The sequence below is a fragment of the Lutjanus erythropterus genome, chromosome 18 (assembly GCF_056507025.1).
Source record: "Lutjanus erythropterus isolate fLutEry1 chromosome 18, fLutEry1.hap2, whole genome shotgun sequence".
Taxonomy (NCBI): domain Eukaryota; kingdom Metazoa; phylum Chordata; class Actinopteri; order Lutjaniformes; family Lutjanidae; genus Lutjanus; species Lutjanus erythropterus.
This window is the reverse complement of record NC_139334.1, coordinates 16,664,569-16,684,484: the sequence shown is the minus strand read 5'-3', so window position 1 is coordinate 16,684,484 and position 19,916 is coordinate 16,664,569. Positions and strand designations below refer to the sequence as shown.

The following is a 19,916-nucleotide window of genomic DNA, read 5'->3' as shown; positions in this document are numbered from 1 at the left end:
AGAGATCAAAGCTGAATTTTAATCTGGTGCTGTTATATTAGTTGACTCTGTGTCTATTTTCTGTCTGGTTCATGCATTTTACTTCTCTCAGCTAATAAAACAAATCAATACAGGATGAAAGTAGACACAGTCCTACTTACAGCACCATTAGGATACACTTTATTATTTAAGCGCTCTTAAAGAATACATACGCTTGCAGGCAGCTTTCATTTGAGCTTATTTGTAACAATTTGCTACAGTGCACACAAAGAGGAAGAGGAGTTGGCTAAAAGGCCAGCACAACTACCATTATATGGTCACGGTTCAGATTTAAAAAGTCAGACAAGGTTGTGTTGGATGACAGTGGTTATAAGTGGTGGTAACACTTTATATACTTGAGACAAATACCATGCAGTTGCAGTGTAATCGCTCTACACCTTCAGAAGCATCTGTTGAAATTTGAAAAACAGATAATACTGTATGCCTTTACTGTGTGTGCTTCAAATTATACTGTGATATTATTGTTCATACATTCATTCATATATATTTATATTTCCTTATTTTACAATACCTGTGCACTACTGACTGGACATTATTACTGTAAATTGTGTAGTAACTCAAGCGTTGTTATTTACACTGATGTATATTGTAGCATGATGCTTATTTTTTGTACATAACTCTGTACAAATCTGTACATCTGTCACATCTGTAATGTGACCGGCATCCCCAAGGGATCAATAAAGTATTTCTGATTCTGACTGATCTTCCTCCTCATCTTCCAGACTCCCCCGGCGTGCCCCCCAGTGCCGGAGCTCACCAGCTTTTCAGAGGCTTCAGCTTTATTGCATCGACTCTGTTGGAGGAGGAGGCTTCTGAGGAGATAGTCAAGCCCCAGCCGCACCCTGTGGTCCAGGTCAGACTTGAGCAGATGTTTCAGGAGACCCCGTTTAGAAAATACATTTAACTCTAAAACACCTGGGGATTTCCTTTAACGCAGCTTTTATTTATTTAAGAACAACTGGCGTACAGTCAATTATAGCAGCATAATTATTCTCACAGTTGGTTGTCATTGACAATTATGTGAAAGAGGGAGAGAGACAGATACGATGTGTGAGGTGTACGGCAGACAGGAAGGAGAGGAAGCTTAACAGAAGTACATGGCTTCAGATCCTGTTTCATGGCTGACAGGAGCAATAATTAACTCTGTGTGACAGATTCAGAGAGCCAGACAGAGAAAAAAAAAAGGTGCCAGAAATAGATTCATCTCCTTCCTTGTAAACCACCGACATCCCTTCACCTTGTTAGCTCTGTCAGTCCTCCACACCTTCACCTCACTATCCCTCTTCAACCTTCGACTCTTCATCCACAGCAATTACACGGGAAGAACCTGCTGTTCAGCGACGGCTACATACTGAAGGAAGACATCGGCATGGGCTCCTTCTCTGTCTGTAAAAGATGTATCCATAAAGCCACCAACACAGAATACGCTGTCAAGGTATGAACACACACACACACACACACACACACACACACACACACACACACACACACACACACACACACACACACACACACACACACACACACACTTTAAGAAAAAGCACATTGAAAACAACAACGCAATAATCATAGTTGTGTGTTTGTGACTTTAGCTTTGTAAATTTATCTCAATGCCAAATTGTATTAAAGGGACAGTTCGGGTTATTTGGTGTGGGGTCGTACGTGTTACTTATTGATAATCAGTGTATCGCCGACATTAGATGGCAGTCTAATGGCACACTCTCAGTTTGGAGGGTGAGGGGTACCACACAGAAACTAAGCAATGAACTGCTGTGAACAGGGTCAGCAATAAAAGGTATTTCAGCCTCTTAATAAAGGTATATTATACCTCAGTTGGTAAAGCGTGCACCCCATGTCCCGAGGCTATTAGTCCTCTGCAGCCTGCGACCCATTTGTCCAAAAACTGAATGAGAATCCTTGCTAATTTATAGCCATAAGAAATTTGAAAAGGGATCCAGTAGAAGACCATTCATCCTAAAATAAAAGCTTCATGTCACGTCTTTTTTATTTTGATTTACAGATGATTGACAAGACCAGCACAGACCCCTCTGAGGAGATTGAGATTCTACTTAGATATGGACAGCACCCCAACATCATAACACTGAAGGATGTGAGTATAAAAACACTCGCTTATATCACAGTTATTTACTTCAGGCATTAAATGTGGCAAATGTTATAGTTGGTGATATGATAATGTCGGCGTGCGTGTTTGTATCTCAGGTGTACGACAACAGTAAGCAGGTGTTCCTGGTGACGGAGCTGATGCGTGGAGGAGAGCTGCTGGATCGAATCCTCAAACAGAAGTTCTTCTCTGAGAGAGAGGCCAGCGCTGTGCTTCACACCATCACCAAGACTGTGGAGTACCTGCACTCACAGGGGGTGAGGACCTCTAGAAATATTAATATAGAGCACATAATCTGTTAGAGTCTGTGTTCCTGTCTGGTTATTGATTTTAGGTATGGTTTGTATCGACTTTAAACCTGTGGGTTAATACATAGAAACTTTCATTGTCATTAATAAAGGGTTATGTTAGCATCCCTGAGCCAGCTAGCATGGTGAAACTGTTAGTGGGTGTAGTTCAGAAAGAAAGTACTTCCTACATGAAACTACTCACAACAAGGTTTGTGGATTATATTGAATAACTGGTTCATGGTTTCTGGAAAAAGACATTGCTGTCGAGTTTTTTTCATGTATTTTTTGGCCCTTTGGGCACCACAAGCCGAGTGCCATGTAGTTCAGTCATATTCGAAAGAAGGCAGACATCTCTACAGCCAGTATCTCCAAATGTTCACTCACACAAACAATATGCATTTTTGATTTTGGAATGAAGTGTCCTTGTAATTATAAAACTATTTCAATTAATTTCCATCAAAACTGTAGTTTATGAACTTGTGGTCAGTGTCTTCTGGGGACACAACTGACTCAGACTGCATCAAAATCTGCTTAAACTTTTTAAAAAATCTTGACATTTTATTGTTAAAATCACTGAAAACAAACTAATGAGCCGTATTAATATCTTATTATTTGTTTTTCTTTTGCTTTACATCAACATCCAGGTGGTGCACAGAGACCTGAAGCCCAGCAACATCCTCTATGTTGATGAGTCAGGTAATCCAGAGTCGATCAGGATCTGTGACTTCGGCTTTGCTAAGCAACTGCGTGCCAACAACGGCTTGCTGATGACCCCATGCTACACCGCTAATTTTGTAGCTCCTGAGGTGAGCACAGTCACTTTGTATTCAGAACTTGTGCAAAAATTAATTAGATTTGCTCAGACCCAGATTAAATTGAAAACTTTGCAGACATTGAAATTAAATGTGAAATGTGTGTTATTTCATTCCAGGTGTTGAAGCGTCAGGGCTATGACGAAGGTTGTGACATCTGGAGTCTGGGAGTGTTGCTGTACACCATGCTGGCCGGGTGAATACCAACACTTTCTCTTGAGCAGATTTTTCTCTCTGGCTTCCCTCCATACTCACTCTGTTATCTGTTTCTTCCACCAGTTTCACACCATTTGCCAACGGACCCGAGGACACCCCGAACGAGATCCTGAACAGGATAGGAAACGGTCACTTCAGTCTGAATGGAGGCAACTGGGACACTGTGTCCGATGCTGCCAAGGTAGAGCCACAGATCTGACAGACGGCTCATGTTTTCTCATGTTCCTCAGAGATAACTCCAGGCTCCTTCTGTGGTGATATCAGTTTCATATTTAATGTGTTCCCTCTAGGACCTTGTGTCCAAGATGCTTCATGTGGACCCCCACCAGAGACTGACTGCTAAGCAGGTCCTCAAACATCCCTGGATCATCCAAAGAGACAAGCTACCCAACAGCCAGCTCCCACATCATGATCCCAAACTGGTCAAGGTAACAGAGCTTCTCTTAACATCTGTATCAGTGAACATTTCTAATTATATCTAGTAGGGATGTCCCTATTGCCCAATATTCAATATTTGTTATTACAGAGTCCTGATCAGGTATTTATTTTCCTAAATAATACAGTTACATAATGCTTGAGAACTGAATACTTAAGAATTAAAGATATTCTGTTGAGTTTTAAAACACTAGTAGTGCAATTGAGCAACAACAACTCACTCAATTCAGTCTTTCCACCAGTTTTACATTATTTAGTTCAGAGGTTTTCAAATTTCCAATTTAGGGAGCCAACATAAAGCAACACTCAAGGACAATGAACATTTCATAATATTTGTGATTAGTGTCAATGGCATTAACATAAAATTCCAGCAACAGCAAATTCACCTGTTTTCAGATCAGCCAAATTTAACTGCAGAGTCGTCCACCAAAACAAAGCACAAGCAGCAGAGCGTATTTCCTGCGACACTTGAAGGGTGCCACTAGTTGCCATGCAACCGGTAGATTACAAGCTATTCATCATTCCCAACCTGACAGATACATGTTGGAACACAGTTTGAAGCACTAGTCGAGTAATATATTGAATGTAGGCTATTGAAAAGCAAAGTATTGAAATATAATATAAAATATAATGCATGCATTGTTCATGTCATGTTTGGGGTCACGCAAAACGTTTCTGAGGAGAACTTTTGATATAACTTTTGGTATACATAAAGAATCTGGTGTAGATAAAGCACAATTGACCCTTCCTATGTCCCGCCCCTTTTTGTTCTGTGTTGCAGTAACAGCTGAGCAACCTTGGTGCCTCAGTCAACTTTCCCCTTTCCCGTAAAAGCATCTTAAAGTTAGCTATAATGTTAGCAAAACACTAGCTAAGAAATTATATGAATTATCCTGTTAACTAATAAGCTAATGTTAGCAAAACACCATCTAACTAGCATTTTTTTTTACAGGTCCCCTAGAAACATCTTTTAAATTTGGTTTCTTTTCAATATAGATGAACCAGGCATATAGCGGATCTAAGTACGGTAAAGAAGAAAGCTTTCTCAAGCACAGAGCAAAGAGGGGCAGGTCTTAAGAAAGGGTTTATCAGGTTTCTTTGTCATACCTACATGTTTGATAGTTGGTTATTTGTGCTGCTCTCACTATGCTGCTCTTTATGTACCAGGGTGCAATGGCAGCCACCTACTCTGCCCTGAAGAACTCCCAACCAACCCCAGAGCTCAAGCCCATCGAGAGCTCCTTCCTAGCCCAGAGGCGTGTCAAGAAGCTTCCCTCCACCTCCCTGTAGAGACTCAAAACAACCAATCAGCTCACTGGAGACTGACCAAAACCGCACCTCCTGGCTCCAACCACCCAGTCAGCTTGCTCGAGGACTCTCGGTGTATCATCCGCCTCTACCAGCCAAGGAACACTGACTGTGGTCCTGCCCCCATCTTGTGACATCAGTCGTCCCGCTCTCGCTATCATCCTCCTTGTTCGGGCTCGTCAGCTGCTGTTTGCCAGTCTCCTTCAGACTGGCAAAAGATTGTGAAGATGGATGGGGGCGATGAGGGCAAATAAAAAAAAAAGGGTGCAGGTTTTTGGCAGATGTATTAGTGCTGTGTGGGGGTGTGTGTGTGTGTGAGTGTGTGTGTGTGTGTTTATGCATGACCTGCCACAGAGTTGATGCAGCCATGTTTTTGATTGTGACAATGACAGTTTTCTCTCCTCATCATTGCTGTACTCGGTTGTCATTCAGCTTGCTGCACGCCTGTCTGTCTGCCTGTTTTTGTTGTCTGTCTTCCTGTTCTTTTTGTAAAGTTGATGAGCTTTATATTACCGGGTGTGCTGCCAAATCCACCTGTGCCGACAGCACAAAAACACAGTACTGTCCAACTGCTGTTAAATGTTTTTGAAAGAGCATTATTAATATGAATATTAAAACATTTCTGCCATAAATGCCTCTTTGGCTTTGGTACAGCCAGAACATGTGGATTCTGGGAAATGTCACATGCTGATGTTTTGGTTAATGTCAATTTATGCTTGTGTTTGTTTTACAGAGAGTGTGTATGTTTGGGTGTGTGGGTGTGCGTGTGTGTGTTTGTCAGTTGCATGACTTGCAGTGTGTGTGTGTGTGTGTGTGTGTATGTGTGTGTGTATGTGTGTGTGTGTGTGTGTATGCTGTCTTGCAGGATGCTGCAGGGTCATGTGCATGGTCCGGTGATGTGATGATGTCATGTGGCTTCCTTGTTTCTCTCCTCTCCCTTCTTCTCTGCTTGGTCAACCTGCTGAGATGTCTATTATTTTTATTACTACAAAAACTAGTAAAATAGGTGGCTTTCTGTGAAAGAAAACTTGCCCAAGGAACAATGTGGCATGTTAAAGATTCTATATTTGCTTTGTTTCTTGTTTTTTCAGTTTTTTTTCCACTGTGTTTCTTGGATAATGCATATTGAATGCTGTTTCCTGTGTTGGCTGCTTTTGTTGTTGATTGTTTCGTTCTTTTCTTTTTGTCCAAAGGAAGTGGTGATTATTAAAAATAGTGAAAGATGAGCTGAGCACTTCACAGTCTGTGGACGTAATGCCGTACAGGTCTCCCCTTCTGTTTTGAATTGTAAAAGGGAGGAAAGGTGGTAAAACACAGCCTCATTCCCCCTTAAAACTCTCAAATCACAGGTTGTTAATATAACACAGACCAGACCTTCAGCAGTCCTGTGTTAACTCTTTCATTCACAGTTCCAATTGATTCAGGTTCCATTGATTCTGATGATTATATGACGTTTTCATTTTATTGACACCCAATTTGAGACATCCTAAAAAAGAGTAAATGTATCTCATTGTAAGTAGCTTCATAGGGTAGGTCCTGCTTTCAGCTCGGTGCCTATAGGCCTACAGGTGAGGCAGAATGTCTTACATGGATAACACATCACAATAACAAACCAAACAGCCTGCGCATGTGTGGAAAGGAAGACCTGTGTGGCTAAATAATCAATGAACCAGCTGTCTTACCTCAAAAGGGATCAAAGTTAATATTATAATTCTTGTTTGGTGGCAAAACTCTCCCTCCGTTGACTAAATTTATGGTAAGATGTTATTGTATGATAAAGATGAAGATTTTTATATCTTACAAAATATTAAAAATTCAGTTGCTATGACAAACTCTCTTGTGTTTTTGTTAAGCTTTAAAGGGGCACTCCATTGCACTTCTTTAAAGTTCCCTTACAGACATGCCATTTTGCAGCACATAAAAATACTCTGCTGTGATTAATATTTTGTTTAATATTGCTTTCCCATGAAAAAAAAACTGTGAAAGGGGGGCTCTCCCTCATAGACAGTACCTCTGGGTACTTGTCTCATGTCCCTGCCTCTTTTTGAAAGAAAGCAGCCTGTCTCATTTGACTGGCAATAAATGCAAATTCCAAGTCCTTTGCCAATTTAATAGCATAAAATAAAAATAGCATATTGCTTTTTTTATTTTAGCTATTAGCAGTCAAATCTTATTGCCAGTAAGGTAAACAAATATTTTTTATGACTTTATTGGAAATTAATTACATTGCTGTGTCAAAGTAGAACTGCTGTCCCTACTTTCATAGCTTTTGAAAAAAACGTGAGAGGTAGAAGGTAGTTTCAGCTCCACTTCCAGGTGGTCTTTTTGGTAGACAGAGCATTAAACCAGACTCCATTCTCAAAAGCAGGCATTTTTATGGCAGGGATTCTGCACAGTAAAACCCTTAGTTACATGATCACTCTTTTCTGACTCACTATGATTTACAGGTACAATCAGCACAAATTTAATTTACTCCAATATCATTAAAATCGTGTGAAGTTTTTCCACATAAGTACAAGCACCGGAAAACAATGGTTTATTCTGTTATTTGATGTACTTGTAGGCACTACTTTTTTTCTCAATTTGGCGCCAGTAGTACTTTTACGGGGCGTGGTCGTTCTAATAGCTATTCTTAAAACGTCTTCGCCCCGCCCACCACCTCTGCTCACACTAGTCTGACCGGCGACGGAGCCCAGCACGTTGAGATGGCTAGCTTTAGCATCAAACAACTTTTAGCCTCAGTCAGACCCAGACTCGGATAAGGAATCTGCTGTGAACCAAATTCGGCGACTTACTACAGCTGTGTCAGAATGGTAAGTGTAATTAGCGTCTTTTATTTGTTTATGTTGTTTCTTAGCTTGTATTGGCAGGTGGCTGACATGGCTAATGCTAACTCTCGCTCTGTGCACTGACGACTCCAGCTCTGCCCTGAGGGTTCCGGGTTTCTTTGCCTGCACTACAGCGATTGGCTTTCTAATTTATTACGAATCAAATTTAACTTGCCCGAATGTAGTTGAGTCTCAGCTGTTAGGAAGGTGCGCAGACAACAAATCCCTTAAGTAGATCAATGTGAAAACACCTCCTTAGTGACAAATTTTGCACTGATTTAAGTAAGTATAGTTTAGGTCAGACATTGTAGGGGACATAAACACAAGGAAAATACATTTTTGAGGGGATGTAGTCAGGGGATTGACATTTCACTCATGGGTCAAACTCCAAAAATACTGGATCCTCCATTTCCCATAATAAAACCAATAGCTTCTCTTTGTCAGAACCTCCCTGCTGGTGAACATCCACAACTTTCAAACTCTGTGACCACAGACTTTCTGTTAACAGGATTAGAGTATATAGCCATGCTATCACAGCTGTGATTTCAGCTAATCGTTAACATACTCACAATGATAATACTCTCATACTGATTTTTTGCAGGTATATGTTGTGGAATATTTTAGTTAATGTGTTAACATGCAAACATTTGCTAATTAGCAATAAAGACATAGGTTTTGCAGGTATTTCACAAACAGACATGCTTTAGATGAAAAATAAGGGGATCATAGTTTTTACAAATGTTTCTCTGGAGCCGTGAACCAGATTTCATTGCAATTCATCCAACAGTTGTAGTTGTGTTCTGTCTTGACCAAAATGATGGATTGACACACCAACATTGCCATCCATAAAACAACAGCTTGAACAGTTTGGTTAGTTCAGAAAATTACATCACTATGCCATATCATGATATAATGAAATCCAAAATGTAACATGACATCTAGTCTCAAATCACAGTATTGGCCTTATATCAGTATGTTACCCAGCCTTTCTCAAAGTGAGCTTGGATATGCCTGAAGACATCTTTAGGGTTATCTCCTTTAGAAAGCTCGTTCATTATACTATTTTATACTACAGGATCATGACTAATAAACTATCCTTCATGCTTATAAAATACTTAAGGTTAATGAAAACATTTCTCATTTCCCCCCCACCTCTATGCCTCTATCACTATTTTTCTTTTATTTTGGGAAAGAAGGAGGAAACATGTTTTTCCATGTATATGATTCAAAATTACATTACTGATCCATATATATCAGAATATACCAATGTTGACATTCAGTTACATTATTCAGTCATGGTGAGATACAGTCTTATGTTTGGTGGCACAGTGATTCCTGACTGCATCTTACATTACTGCATGTGAAAAATACTGGTATTCCAAGTATCCTAATATCTTAAAATGGGGTAGTAAAATTGGCATCAAGAGAGAAAAGGTTGGATTGCTGTGTCTTTATTTTGTACCTGTCTATCTGACCCTCAGCTCCTGCTGTCTTGTGGGCCCCTCAGCCTGGTGTGTTTCCCATGCTGGTCACTAGAGGGAGGTAAAGTGCAACCTTGTTTTTTTTTTTTATGTAAAACTAAAATGAATCCTGGCCTATTTAGTGAAGTGCTTCTGTCTCAGTACTCAGCACTGACCACGGCTCATACCACTGACTCTTATTTACTGTTCTTTAAACCACTGTGTTGCAAATGTTGTAACCTAGTGACCTAAATTGTAGCCTTTTAAAAATGGCAACTTTACATAACTCTTGCACAATTTGTGTCATGTTAGAAGTAAAGTGATTTATATTTATACATACACAATAGTGGCAGCTCACAATATCTGTATGTTAATGACGCTCTGCTTCAGCACCATCTGTCTCTTGTTGCCTGTGGCTTTTTTTTTTTTACTGTCATCATATTTCATCTCCTCCTCCTCCTCCTCCATGCTCTTCCTTTAACACCATGAACCAGATTCCACTTTACAGTATCAACTGCGAGTATCACCACTTACTTTTTACCTTCTGTTGTCTCCCTCTGTATGCACATCAGCTCTCACTTACGTAACATTCACACAGTAAAGTGCTGGGTCTGCTCTGGCGCTGCTGATTTCTGTTATTTGTCTGCAGCCTGCTGACATGATTTATGCTGGAGAGATGTACTGTACACAATCATGACAAGAGAATTGTGGTCTTAAATTTTTTATGCACTGATACACATTCATGCTCTGATGTATTCCCATTGGGTTCTGCTCTTTGTACTTTGACGTCACCTTACCAGTAATTCACACTGCAATGAATTACTTCCTGCTGTTTCACACACACACATGCGCGCACACACACACACACACACACACACACACACACACACACACACACACACACACACACACACACAGGCTGACTAACTCAGCCTACAGCAGCAGAATGAGGCAACAGATATTGATTGCAGAACAGCGGAAAAGCATCATCATCACCATCATGTCTCCTGTCTCGGAGAAGAAAGTGGTGCAGTTTTTAGTCAGGTCCTGTCTCCTCAGTTTACTGCAGCTGTCAGCTGAAGCAGCTTTGCTCAAATGGAGGCTGAATTTTCGTTGTTTTTTTCCTTGGCTTTTTGTAAGGGTGGGAGTGTGCGTGGGTGTATGTGAGAGTGGATGTCTCGTCTGATCTGAGCCATAAAATGGAAACCGTCCAGGGCTGAATATTCTAAAAGAAGTTCTTCTCTATTTAAAGAGGTCTTCTTTGTGTTTTTGTTTTTCTCTGGCTGATGTGCTGCTTATAGCATCCCCTGTGGTTCTGTTCAATTGCATATGCAAGCACAAAAAACTGAGATTGACATTTATTATCACTCTCCATAGTACATGTCTCTGAGGGTAATGGATCATTTTTATCACAATTCTCTCTAACCCTGCACACATACACAAACACAGTGCTTGTTTTTCTACATGCGACACATGCTGTTCAGTTCATACCAGAAAGAAAATTATAGTGTAGGCCTACCTGTCATCCAGTTATTAGATGCATGTGATAAATGACATGGTGCATGCAATGTATATGATAATAGCTGTACTGGCACTGAAGGTTACCCGTCTCTGATCAACAGCTATAGTACCAGAAGTGACAAAAGTGTAATATAAGAAGTAGGGGGAAAAAACATAAGCTTATTTTAATGTCTTCTGTTTAGGGCTGCACAGTTAATCAAAATATTATTGAAATTGCAAAGGCCATGATGATCATCCCCACTAATTGAGAATCATATTACAGTTGCAGTATTTGTCAAAATATCCACAATATACTGTATTTTTTTTACCATATGATGCAGCCCTGCTTCTAATCTACACATTCCCCATTTATACTTTCTTGCAACATTTTCCTTATAACATTTCCTGTTGTTCTTGTTGGTTATATGGTAAAAAATTGGACAATGTGTATGAAATCCCTGGGCAGTGTCTGACACAACATTTATTATTCAGCATGTTCAATAACCTCATCACCCTATTAGTTGTTATGGTGAAATTATTAGTGTGGCATCTGTAAAAATATTCTATTTGCAATATAGGCTCACAATTCTTATTTGACATTTGGTTCAATAATACTGTAATATTTATTCCTTTTTGTTCAATTATGTGTTATTGCACTCGCCAGCAGGTGGCAGGGTAAAACTGTGGCTGATGACGGCAAGCCAAGTAGAGGAAGTTTCAGGGCAGGTGGCGGCACTGCAGTGGATGACAACATGAGAGATGCTTAGCAGTGTGTTGATTTTATAACTCAATTATAGGACAGGTTCTTTTACTTTCTCTGATGTTTTTACATCACAGATGATGAAGCAAGGTGATAAAATGTGAGTCCTGCTGGTAAAACTTCCTCATGCAGGCTGATAAATGAATTTAATGTGGTGCATTGAACTGAAAAAGAAGGCATTGCTGAATATTTATTTTGTGCAAGTCTTATTCGACTGAAAAAAAAAAAATCTTAAGCTCTAGCTTTCTACACCATACCATTGCTGTCTGAAAGGTGTAACATTAACAAACAGTTATTTACACCTTCAGCAGGTGGGGAGCATCATTATCATCCATTCAGAGTTGTGTCTCTACCAGCTAATTAGGGGAATATCTCTCTCTTTGTTCACCAGGTAGTTGCTAACTATCCGTTTGTGGTTTGCTGCTGAATAGTTAGTTTTCAGCGTACACTTATGTGATTTGATAAAGTCACCCTAATCCTGACTCTGAGTAAGATCATAATGTTGTGTTTTGTTTTGTTTTTTGTTCTTGAAAAGGTATTTTATCCATCCCTGTTTATTTGTTAGTGCAGACTGGCATATATGAGCTGCAGCTGTTTCCCCATCCGTCACTGCTGTAGGTCAAACTTTATTCAATCAACTCAAACCTGATGATGTAATCTGGTCAGTGTAACTACTGTTGCAATCTGCTGCTGCTGCTAACACGCTAACGTGCAGTTAAGAAGATACATACACCACATATCTTTGATCCTAAGGAAAAACAGCTGAGGGAAACTCAAAATACAATACAAATACAAATAATTTTTAACCAAAAAGCAGACTGAACAAGGTAAAGGCACACATGCTCTTACTTCATCATGTTCACAGTGCACACTCCAAACACACACACATACCACACAGATTAAAGTAATCTGGAGCAGAGGCTGGGGTATGAGAGATTGAGAGCAGGCTTTCATCGCAATTTTAGCTATAAAGAGAGAGCAGAGAGAAATGGATGGTGAAATAGAGTCTGAGATAATTGTATTTTGGAAGGATTACAGACAGCATTTAAATGCTGAAATTAATTCTGCATACTAAATGAAGAGAGAACAACTTGTCTTGTGTGTGTGGGTGTCTGCTACGTGCTTGTAAATGTAGAACAATGTGTCCAAGTGAGTGTGTTTGACTTTGTCATAACAAAATGGTTTTTGGTTAAGCATCCCTCTGTTTGCAGGCAGGCCAAGTCCTGCTGCTCAAGATGTTTGCCAATGATGATGGCAATCTGTGCTGCGTGCAGAACTGTAGGCACCATGTGGGATTAGTTTACAGTGAGTGAGTGAGTGGTTTTTAACTGAGGAATGTTACGCAACCACTTGAATCTTCCAAAAACGGGCATCGTTTAAAAAAAAAACCCTGCCGAAGCATCTTGTCTTGATCCCTAAAATCTTTACCTACCTCAGTCATGTTTATATTGCACAACTAGATAAATCAAAGGGAAAATGTGCAACATGTGCAACTAAACCTCATAAGGCTGCATTTCAGTGGAATTCTAAATGTCTGATTTGTTTGTCTGAAAGTATTCAACATATCCAGTGTTTCATATAATTGTACAGTTAAATGTTTTGCAAAATTAAAGGTTTCTTGCAAATTATTTGATATTTAAAAATTGTATAGATTTTACTCAACATACTTAGTTCTTATTTAACAATGCAATATATAACATTCAGCCTCACTAGATGTCAACAAATAACTGCCTATAATTTGACAGTTTGATATGGGTTTCAGAAGTCCCCGTTGAAAACCTGAGCCAAAATGATATCGGCGTGGATACAATATTTCTTGTATTACAGCAAATCATTGCATTAGAATGTTTCTGCCTAGCTTCACAGTTTTGTCTGAGTTTCAGGAGTGTACACTGGAAACCTTAGCCAAAATGGCTGCGGCCTGGTTGCAGTATTCTTGAATTATAGCTGAAAGTTACACTAAAATATGTTTGCGATGACATTAAAGGTGAGAAATAGGCAATATAGTAACATAATCTTGAATTAGCGCTGCCTGGTTTTACAGTTTGAGTTCTGGCAGTCTCCATTAGAAATCAGAGCCAAAATGGTGACCGCCTGGTCACAATATAGCTATACCTATTACAGCTAAATGGTGCGCTAAAATATGCTTCTAAAATAAGCAATGTAGTAACGTAATCTTGAGCCATATTTGATTAACACTGCCTAGTTTCACAACTTAGTCTGAGTTTTGTGAGCAGTTTGCCAGATGAAATTTTTTTTGTCTTAGGTGCTAGTTGTCTACTGCAACTTCTAGAGGAAGTTAATGTTGTATACAACATCTTTAATGTTACGTTGGACCTTTGCATTCTCACTTGTTCATGCAGCTCCACAACAGCACAGTTGCCTTTGTATCATTTTTATTATTCTGATCCTTTTGCAAAGGTCTCTCTTCTTATACTTCACGAAGATCTTTTTGGCTTTTTGAATAGCAGGATAAAGACCTCAGCAGCATCTTTAGGGTTTCCTCTCATTTACTCCTTCAGTAGGCACATAAAGTACCGCCTCCTCTGCCTCTTTCTCTCTCCACTCTCTAGAGATCAGTAGATCAGTAAAGCTAAAAGCAGGCGGGGAACAGTCAGTGCTCCTGCTAATGCAATGCCAATCCTGAGATAAAAGCAAAGAGCTAAGTGAACACTCAAATATGCAAGCACATAGACACTCACACACATGCACACACACCTATGACCTGCTAAAAGCTTCATTGTTTTGATTCACTGTAGCTGAAGGCAGTTATTTAAAATATCACTTCTTTGTGCTCCAAATGCACCGGTGTTACCCTTTTAAAAAAGTGTGTGTGTGTGTATGTGTGCGGTATACTTATCTGTGCCTTACTTCATACCCTTCTCTTCATCACCTCATATCATCATATCATATCACAATGCGGCCGCAGAACCAGTCAATATTTGTCTAGACAGAGTGGGTCCGCTCGGCTTTTAATGGAGTGCATATTACAGCCAACAGAAGGAGAAGAAAAACAAAGTATTATATCATGGTGATGTAACTATTTACTGTCAGATCAGTCAAGTCAAAATTCATGAAGTAAAAACTGATCATTATTACTGATACAGTTCAGCTTTCAGTTTTTCATATTGCAGCAATGCCGTAACAAAATGAACAACAGGCGACGGTTGAGTGCAGTTTGCCACAGAGCTGGTGACAGATTAAATTCAAGGTATTTAGATTTGGGATTATACTCATCATCACAGCTTTAATTTGGGTTAAATGCTCTGAAAAATACTCTGAGAGTAGAGATTGCCTTGTCAGTACAGCCTTTCTTTTTTCACATAAATACTGCCTAAATAGAACATTTTATTTGGGCAACTTTGCATGATTATTTAGATTTTTACCCTTTGTTTTTACACTTAAATACTTCTTAAAAAGAACATTTCATTTGGGTACCTTTGGCAGGGATCAACAGTAAGAACTGCCCAATTGTCTGGGCAAAGTAAAATGCCACATCAAAGCTGATTATGGAAGTAGCTAAGTAGTGAGCCATCTTGCATCTTTCTCATCTCTGTTGAGAGTTGCACATGCACAGTACCAATCGGGCATTCCTAAGAGAACGGTGGCAGGTAAAAACAAGGTTTATGAGCTGAAGCACGAGCAAGCATTTCAATTACACTGAAAACAGGGGTTTTCGTTGGGTGGTGTGAGAGGTTGTGGGCCAAACTCCAATTATCTATTGCGCAGTTTGCAGCAAGTTTGAGAACAAGTTAGATAAAACAGAGTTGTTTTTCAAAGGCAGATCAAGTTTCCAAAAACATTTCAGTAGTGCCATCACAAGAGTCGACAGTATCTTGCTTGCATGGCAGCTCAGAGGGCTTTCAACCGTTCTCCAGGTCTTGCTGGTCTTTGTATAAAACATGAGTGTTGAGGCAAGTCTGGTAATTGCAGAACTTCTGTGGAGCAAGTAAAAATTTACTTTAAGCGAGTAGACAATTCATTGAAAACTGAAATAATTTAAATCACATTATGGCCTGCGGCAATTTTCAAATCACAGGAGGTGCAATATATGTTATGTGCAAATTATATGTCAAAATACCATTTGTTAATTAAATATTGTGGTGCTGCAGAGATATCCTGGCCTACACATCATATTCTACAGACTCAAGAAAACATCTCTGGTACAGATTCCTGCAAAAATATCAAAATATAATAATTTTAATGTCTTTCAGGGAAAATGGGGGTAATGATGTAAATTTGATGTTTACTTTATCTGTTATATGATTAATATATAAATTGAAATAATTGTATCTGAGCACAGGGCAGGACGAGAAGCATACAGTCAGCTACACAAGGCAATATTTGCAGTGGAAGAATTTTTTATAAGCCTGGTATGATTTCTTGGTACCACATTTAAATACATATTGTGTGTTGTGCCAGATAGTAATATGGATACGACTATGTTTGAATACACTATTTTTTTCCTTCTATGCTTCCTAATTTTCTGCAAACAGCAGTTTCTTAGCAACAGCAAATCCACATTTCTTGCTGTGTGACTACTGTCTAAAATATGCATGTAAATATCAACAGTGACTTACTATATCAGGGGTTTTTGTTGTTACTACAGAAAATCTAAATGTGCTTGTGTGCCTTGCTGTTTATTTGTATGTTTCTGAGCATGTATTTTTCTGTGAGCAACAATGTTACTTTTGTGTGAGGAAGATATAGTTTTGCGGTAAAACATTGAGCTGTCAAATAGGTCAAAAGAGGGAGGGAACATGGGAGAGAATGAGTGCCGGGAAAAAGGGTGATAATGTTGAGCAGCAAGGTGATAAAGGGGAGTGAGAGAAATTGGAGCATCACCCCTCCCTCCTGCTTCTGCCATCTGATGTGGAGATGGTGTTGCTATGGGCAACCATCCGAGCAAGAGAAAGGGAGAAAGAGTAAAATTTAGACACCAGCTGGTGAGAGGAACAGAGGACACGGAGCAAGCCAAACAGCATCAGCAACGAGGAGCAAGACCTGGTGCTTCTGCATGTCTTGCCTCACTCTGCCTCACTTGACTGAGCAGAGCTGATTGAAGCAGAGCTCCAGATGACGACGACGAAGCAAAACAGTCAAGCAGAGGACACGACAGCCTGCCAGCATCAGCAGCAAAGGGGCAGGCTGCCCAATCATCAGCTGACATGCTCATGAGCTCAGCAGCCAATGAGCTGCCAGGAGGCTCCTCCCGAGCACAACCACTCAGATGCAGAGACGGCACTCGCCTGGCTCAGATCTCTTATTAATGAATGGAGCAGTTCCCAGGCTGGATCACTGCACATCTCCGCACTCTGCACTCGACTGCTCTCTGCTCTGACGTGGGAAGACTAGGAGGAAAACATCAACACTGACAACAAGGACGGCAGCAGGACAGGAAGAGTTAAACAGCCATGAAGGGACGACAAAGAAACACAGACACCCGTGATGAGGACTCAAGCGAGGACGTGGCAGCAGCTATTCAAAACAAGGACCCACATCCTGATATCCACCCACCAGATTCACCTTCTCCATCATCATCTTCTCCTCCTCTTCCTCCATTAGCCATGCCACCTTCTACATCTGCCTCCGCTCTCCTGGCTCTGGCCTCTCCGGCCACCAGGCGCTCCATTTCCATGGGAGACTTCCGGAGGGTGACGGGTGCCCTACTAGCTGGCTCCGACCCCCCATCCACCTCCGCCACGGCTCCCTCCTCCAAGCTCGTCACCCCTAGCTCCAGCATGGAGTTCGAGGCAGCTCGACGGCGCCTCCTGGAGGTGGAGGAGCGTCAACGCGTCATCAGAGAAATGGAGCGACGGTTGGAGGAGCTCAGGGAGGTGTTTGTGCGCTCAGAACAAGAGGTGGTGGTTCATGGGGAGCTGGTGTCACGGATATCCAGCGGAGTCCAGCAGGGGGAGCTGTACGTGGCGGAGAACAGCCAGCGGCTGAAGAAAGGCCTGAGGTTCAAGAAGCATCGACCGACTATCGTCTTCTCCTCCATGCTGGGACTCCGCACGTGCCTCCCCTGGCCGGTGAAGCTCAAATAGGATGACAAAAGTTCACATTTCCACCATCGCTTTACAAACATGCTTTACATCAGTGGAAGGTTAGACTTCCACACTTTAGCTATCACGCATCGACACGGCTGCTCTCCAGTTTCCACCTCTCTGCTCTTGCATCCTGAGGCTGGTCCTCCAGGACTTTAGAGTGCCTACAATAACCACAAATGCTAGTAAGGAGCTTCCTGTTCAGATATTTTCTGGCTAGCAAACCAATCAAGCCAGTACCAGTGCAATGTGTACAGGATGTCATTTTGTCTTCATTGTTTTCAATGCTGCTCGCAGTTTGGCATGGTGTTGGACTTAAATAGGAGAGATTGTTTGATAGCATCTAGATTTCATGGTGCATGGATGAGTCATTTTTCAGGTGATGTGGAGGAGGAGAGGTTCAGACTGGCCTGTTAGGTAACATGAGCTTTGCTGTCTCTTAATTTATGCAGCAAGGAAGGAAAAGCCAATGAGAATTATGTAATATAAAACTTATCAGAGGAGGAAGAGGAGGAGAGAAAGAAAAGAGATGAAGAGACTGAGGACAGCACCGAACAATCTGCTTCCCCAACATGTCCCGAAAAAAGTGAAGGGCAGTGAAAAAGAAGCAGAGGTGCATCTGTGATTGCTGCACTGTTACATAAAAGGATGCAGTAAAGAGGAAAAAAGAATCTAAAAAAAAGAGGAAATGCACAGTGTGTGGAATCTAGATGGCAGAAAACGTGCCTTGGCCTCTCTGCAACCACTTGTTCCACCACCACAATCTCTTGTTTTTGGCAGCGTAATAAACAAGGAAAACACAAGAGAGCAGGAGAGGAGTTCGTGCTGGGACGATTCCACCTGTGGCCTCTTTTTATCCAGTCACCTAGCAACCACTCGTCTCTCCATCCTAAATCCGCTAAACAAACCTACAGAATGTATCCAGCAGAGCACTGTAACTACAACACTACCAGACAGCTGTAGAGGTCCCCTGGAGGATTTAGTATAAGAACATATCTGCTGCCATTATTTAGGTGTAAAATTAAGTAGAACTGGCTAAAAAATGTCACTGAATTATTGATACAAGCTGTTGTTGAAGCTGTTCATTCATTTGATGATTAGGAGTTGCACTTAAGTTAAGCCATGCATGCATTTGCAAGGAAAGCTAAGATAGGCCATCACTGTTTGCTGATCATGTCTTGGTGTGGTATGTGACAATGGCAAGCTATTTAGAGCCACAATAACAGCCTCACTGGTATCATAATCAGCATTTTTGTGGCATGTAGTTAGACGATATAGCTCCATCCAGGGTTTGAATGTCAAAACCAAAATAGCTTGTTTTGCTTAATTTGATAGATGAATTAGTTCTTGCGTTGTGATCCTTCACATGCACGGCAGTATCTTTATCTCATATGCAGTGGATGACCTGGTTTCTACATATAGATCACACTCATTTTTTGGCCTAATTCTTCTCTTCCTTACTCCTGTTTCTCTCCTCTTTGGATTAGCAATGACGGTGAATCTCTTGTATTCATCTATTCCACCAATCCCCTTGCTCCGGCTGTAAGCGTGTGTGTAGAAAGCACAGCCAATACACCAGGGATGCCTATTTTTGGCATTCGAGGGTTATGGCAGAGAGGCAGGCTTTTAATTTTAGTGCAGCATTTGGTGGAAAAAGCATGTTAGTATCCATCTGTGTGCTCCTTTCCAAAAGAATGAGAAGGGACTCTTGCAAGTGCAGACTCCCTGACGGTGCTTTGTTTGCTCTCCTACTATTAATGACCTCAACGAAGAACAAAGCAAGGCTGCTTCCAAGAAAGGCACATGGTTTGACTGTCTAATTGCATAAGTTTCCATCTGATTTTAATTGCTCCCTGGTTGCAAAGATACACATTAATGGGAATGTTAGAAATGTCTATTTGTCTCTGTCAAGTGGAGGGTGGCAGGAGAAGGCACTGATGTACGGCTCTGAGAGCAGGCTGCCTGTATCAGGAACCCTGCAGGCAAAGAGAGGAGAAAAAAACGTGATGTGGAAACTAAGTGCACGAGTTTAATAATGTAGATGAATGCAAATCAAGTAGTATAAAGACATAGGTTAGCATTTGCTATTTTTAATTTTG

General features: G+C 40.8%; 2 protein-coding genes across 5 annotated transcripts in view; both read left to right on the top strand.

Annotated features, from left to right (window-relative positions):
- rps6ka1 (ribosomal protein S6 kinase a, polypeptide 1) overlaps positions 1 to 6,448 on the top strand; it is a 79,588-nt gene extending 73,140 nt beyond the window's left edge. For all 4 annotated transcript variants that reach the window (XM_084742771.1, XM_084742773.1, XM_084742774.1 and 1 more), the window contains 9 exons: positions 762 to 892; positions 1,349 to 1,474; positions 2,060 to 2,149; positions 2,260 to 2,418; positions 3,096 to 3,257; positions 3,383 to 3,459; positions 3,543 to 3,660; positions 3,770 to 3,907; positions 5,082 to 6,448. In XM_084742771.1, the coding sequence (XP_084598897.1) occupies positions 762 to 892; positions 1,349 to 1,474; positions 2,060 to 2,149; positions 2,260 to 2,418; positions 3,096 to 3,257; positions 3,383 to 3,459; positions 3,543 to 3,660; positions 3,770 to 3,907; positions 5,082 to 5,204 (1,124 nt within the window). In that variant the 3' untranslated portion in view covers positions 5,205 to 6,448. The remainder of the gene's footprint in view (positions 1 to 761; positions 893 to 1,348; positions 1,475 to 2,059; positions 2,150 to 2,259; positions 2,419 to 3,095; positions 3,258 to 3,382; positions 3,460 to 3,542; positions 3,661 to 3,769; positions 3,908 to 5,081) is intronic.
- A 10,155-nt stretch (positions 6,449 to 16,603) lies between these two features.
- Positions 16,604 to 19,648, top strand: LOC146310858 (uncharacterized). Its single transcript, XM_084743102.1, has one exon. The coding sequence runs from the start codon at positions 17,185 to 17,187 to the stop codon at positions 17,815 to 17,817; it is 633 nt and encodes a 210-aa protein (XP_084599228.1). The 5' UTR covers positions 16,604 to 17,184; the 3' UTR covers positions 17,818 to 19,648.
- Positions 19,649 to 19,916: the final 268 nt, after the last annotated feature.

Excerpts from the sequence above, each read along its gene's own strand:
- LOC146310858 (XM_084743102.1), top strand. The coding sequence starts at position 17,185 with ATGAAGGGACGACAAAGAAACACAGACACCCGTGATGAGGACTCAAGC.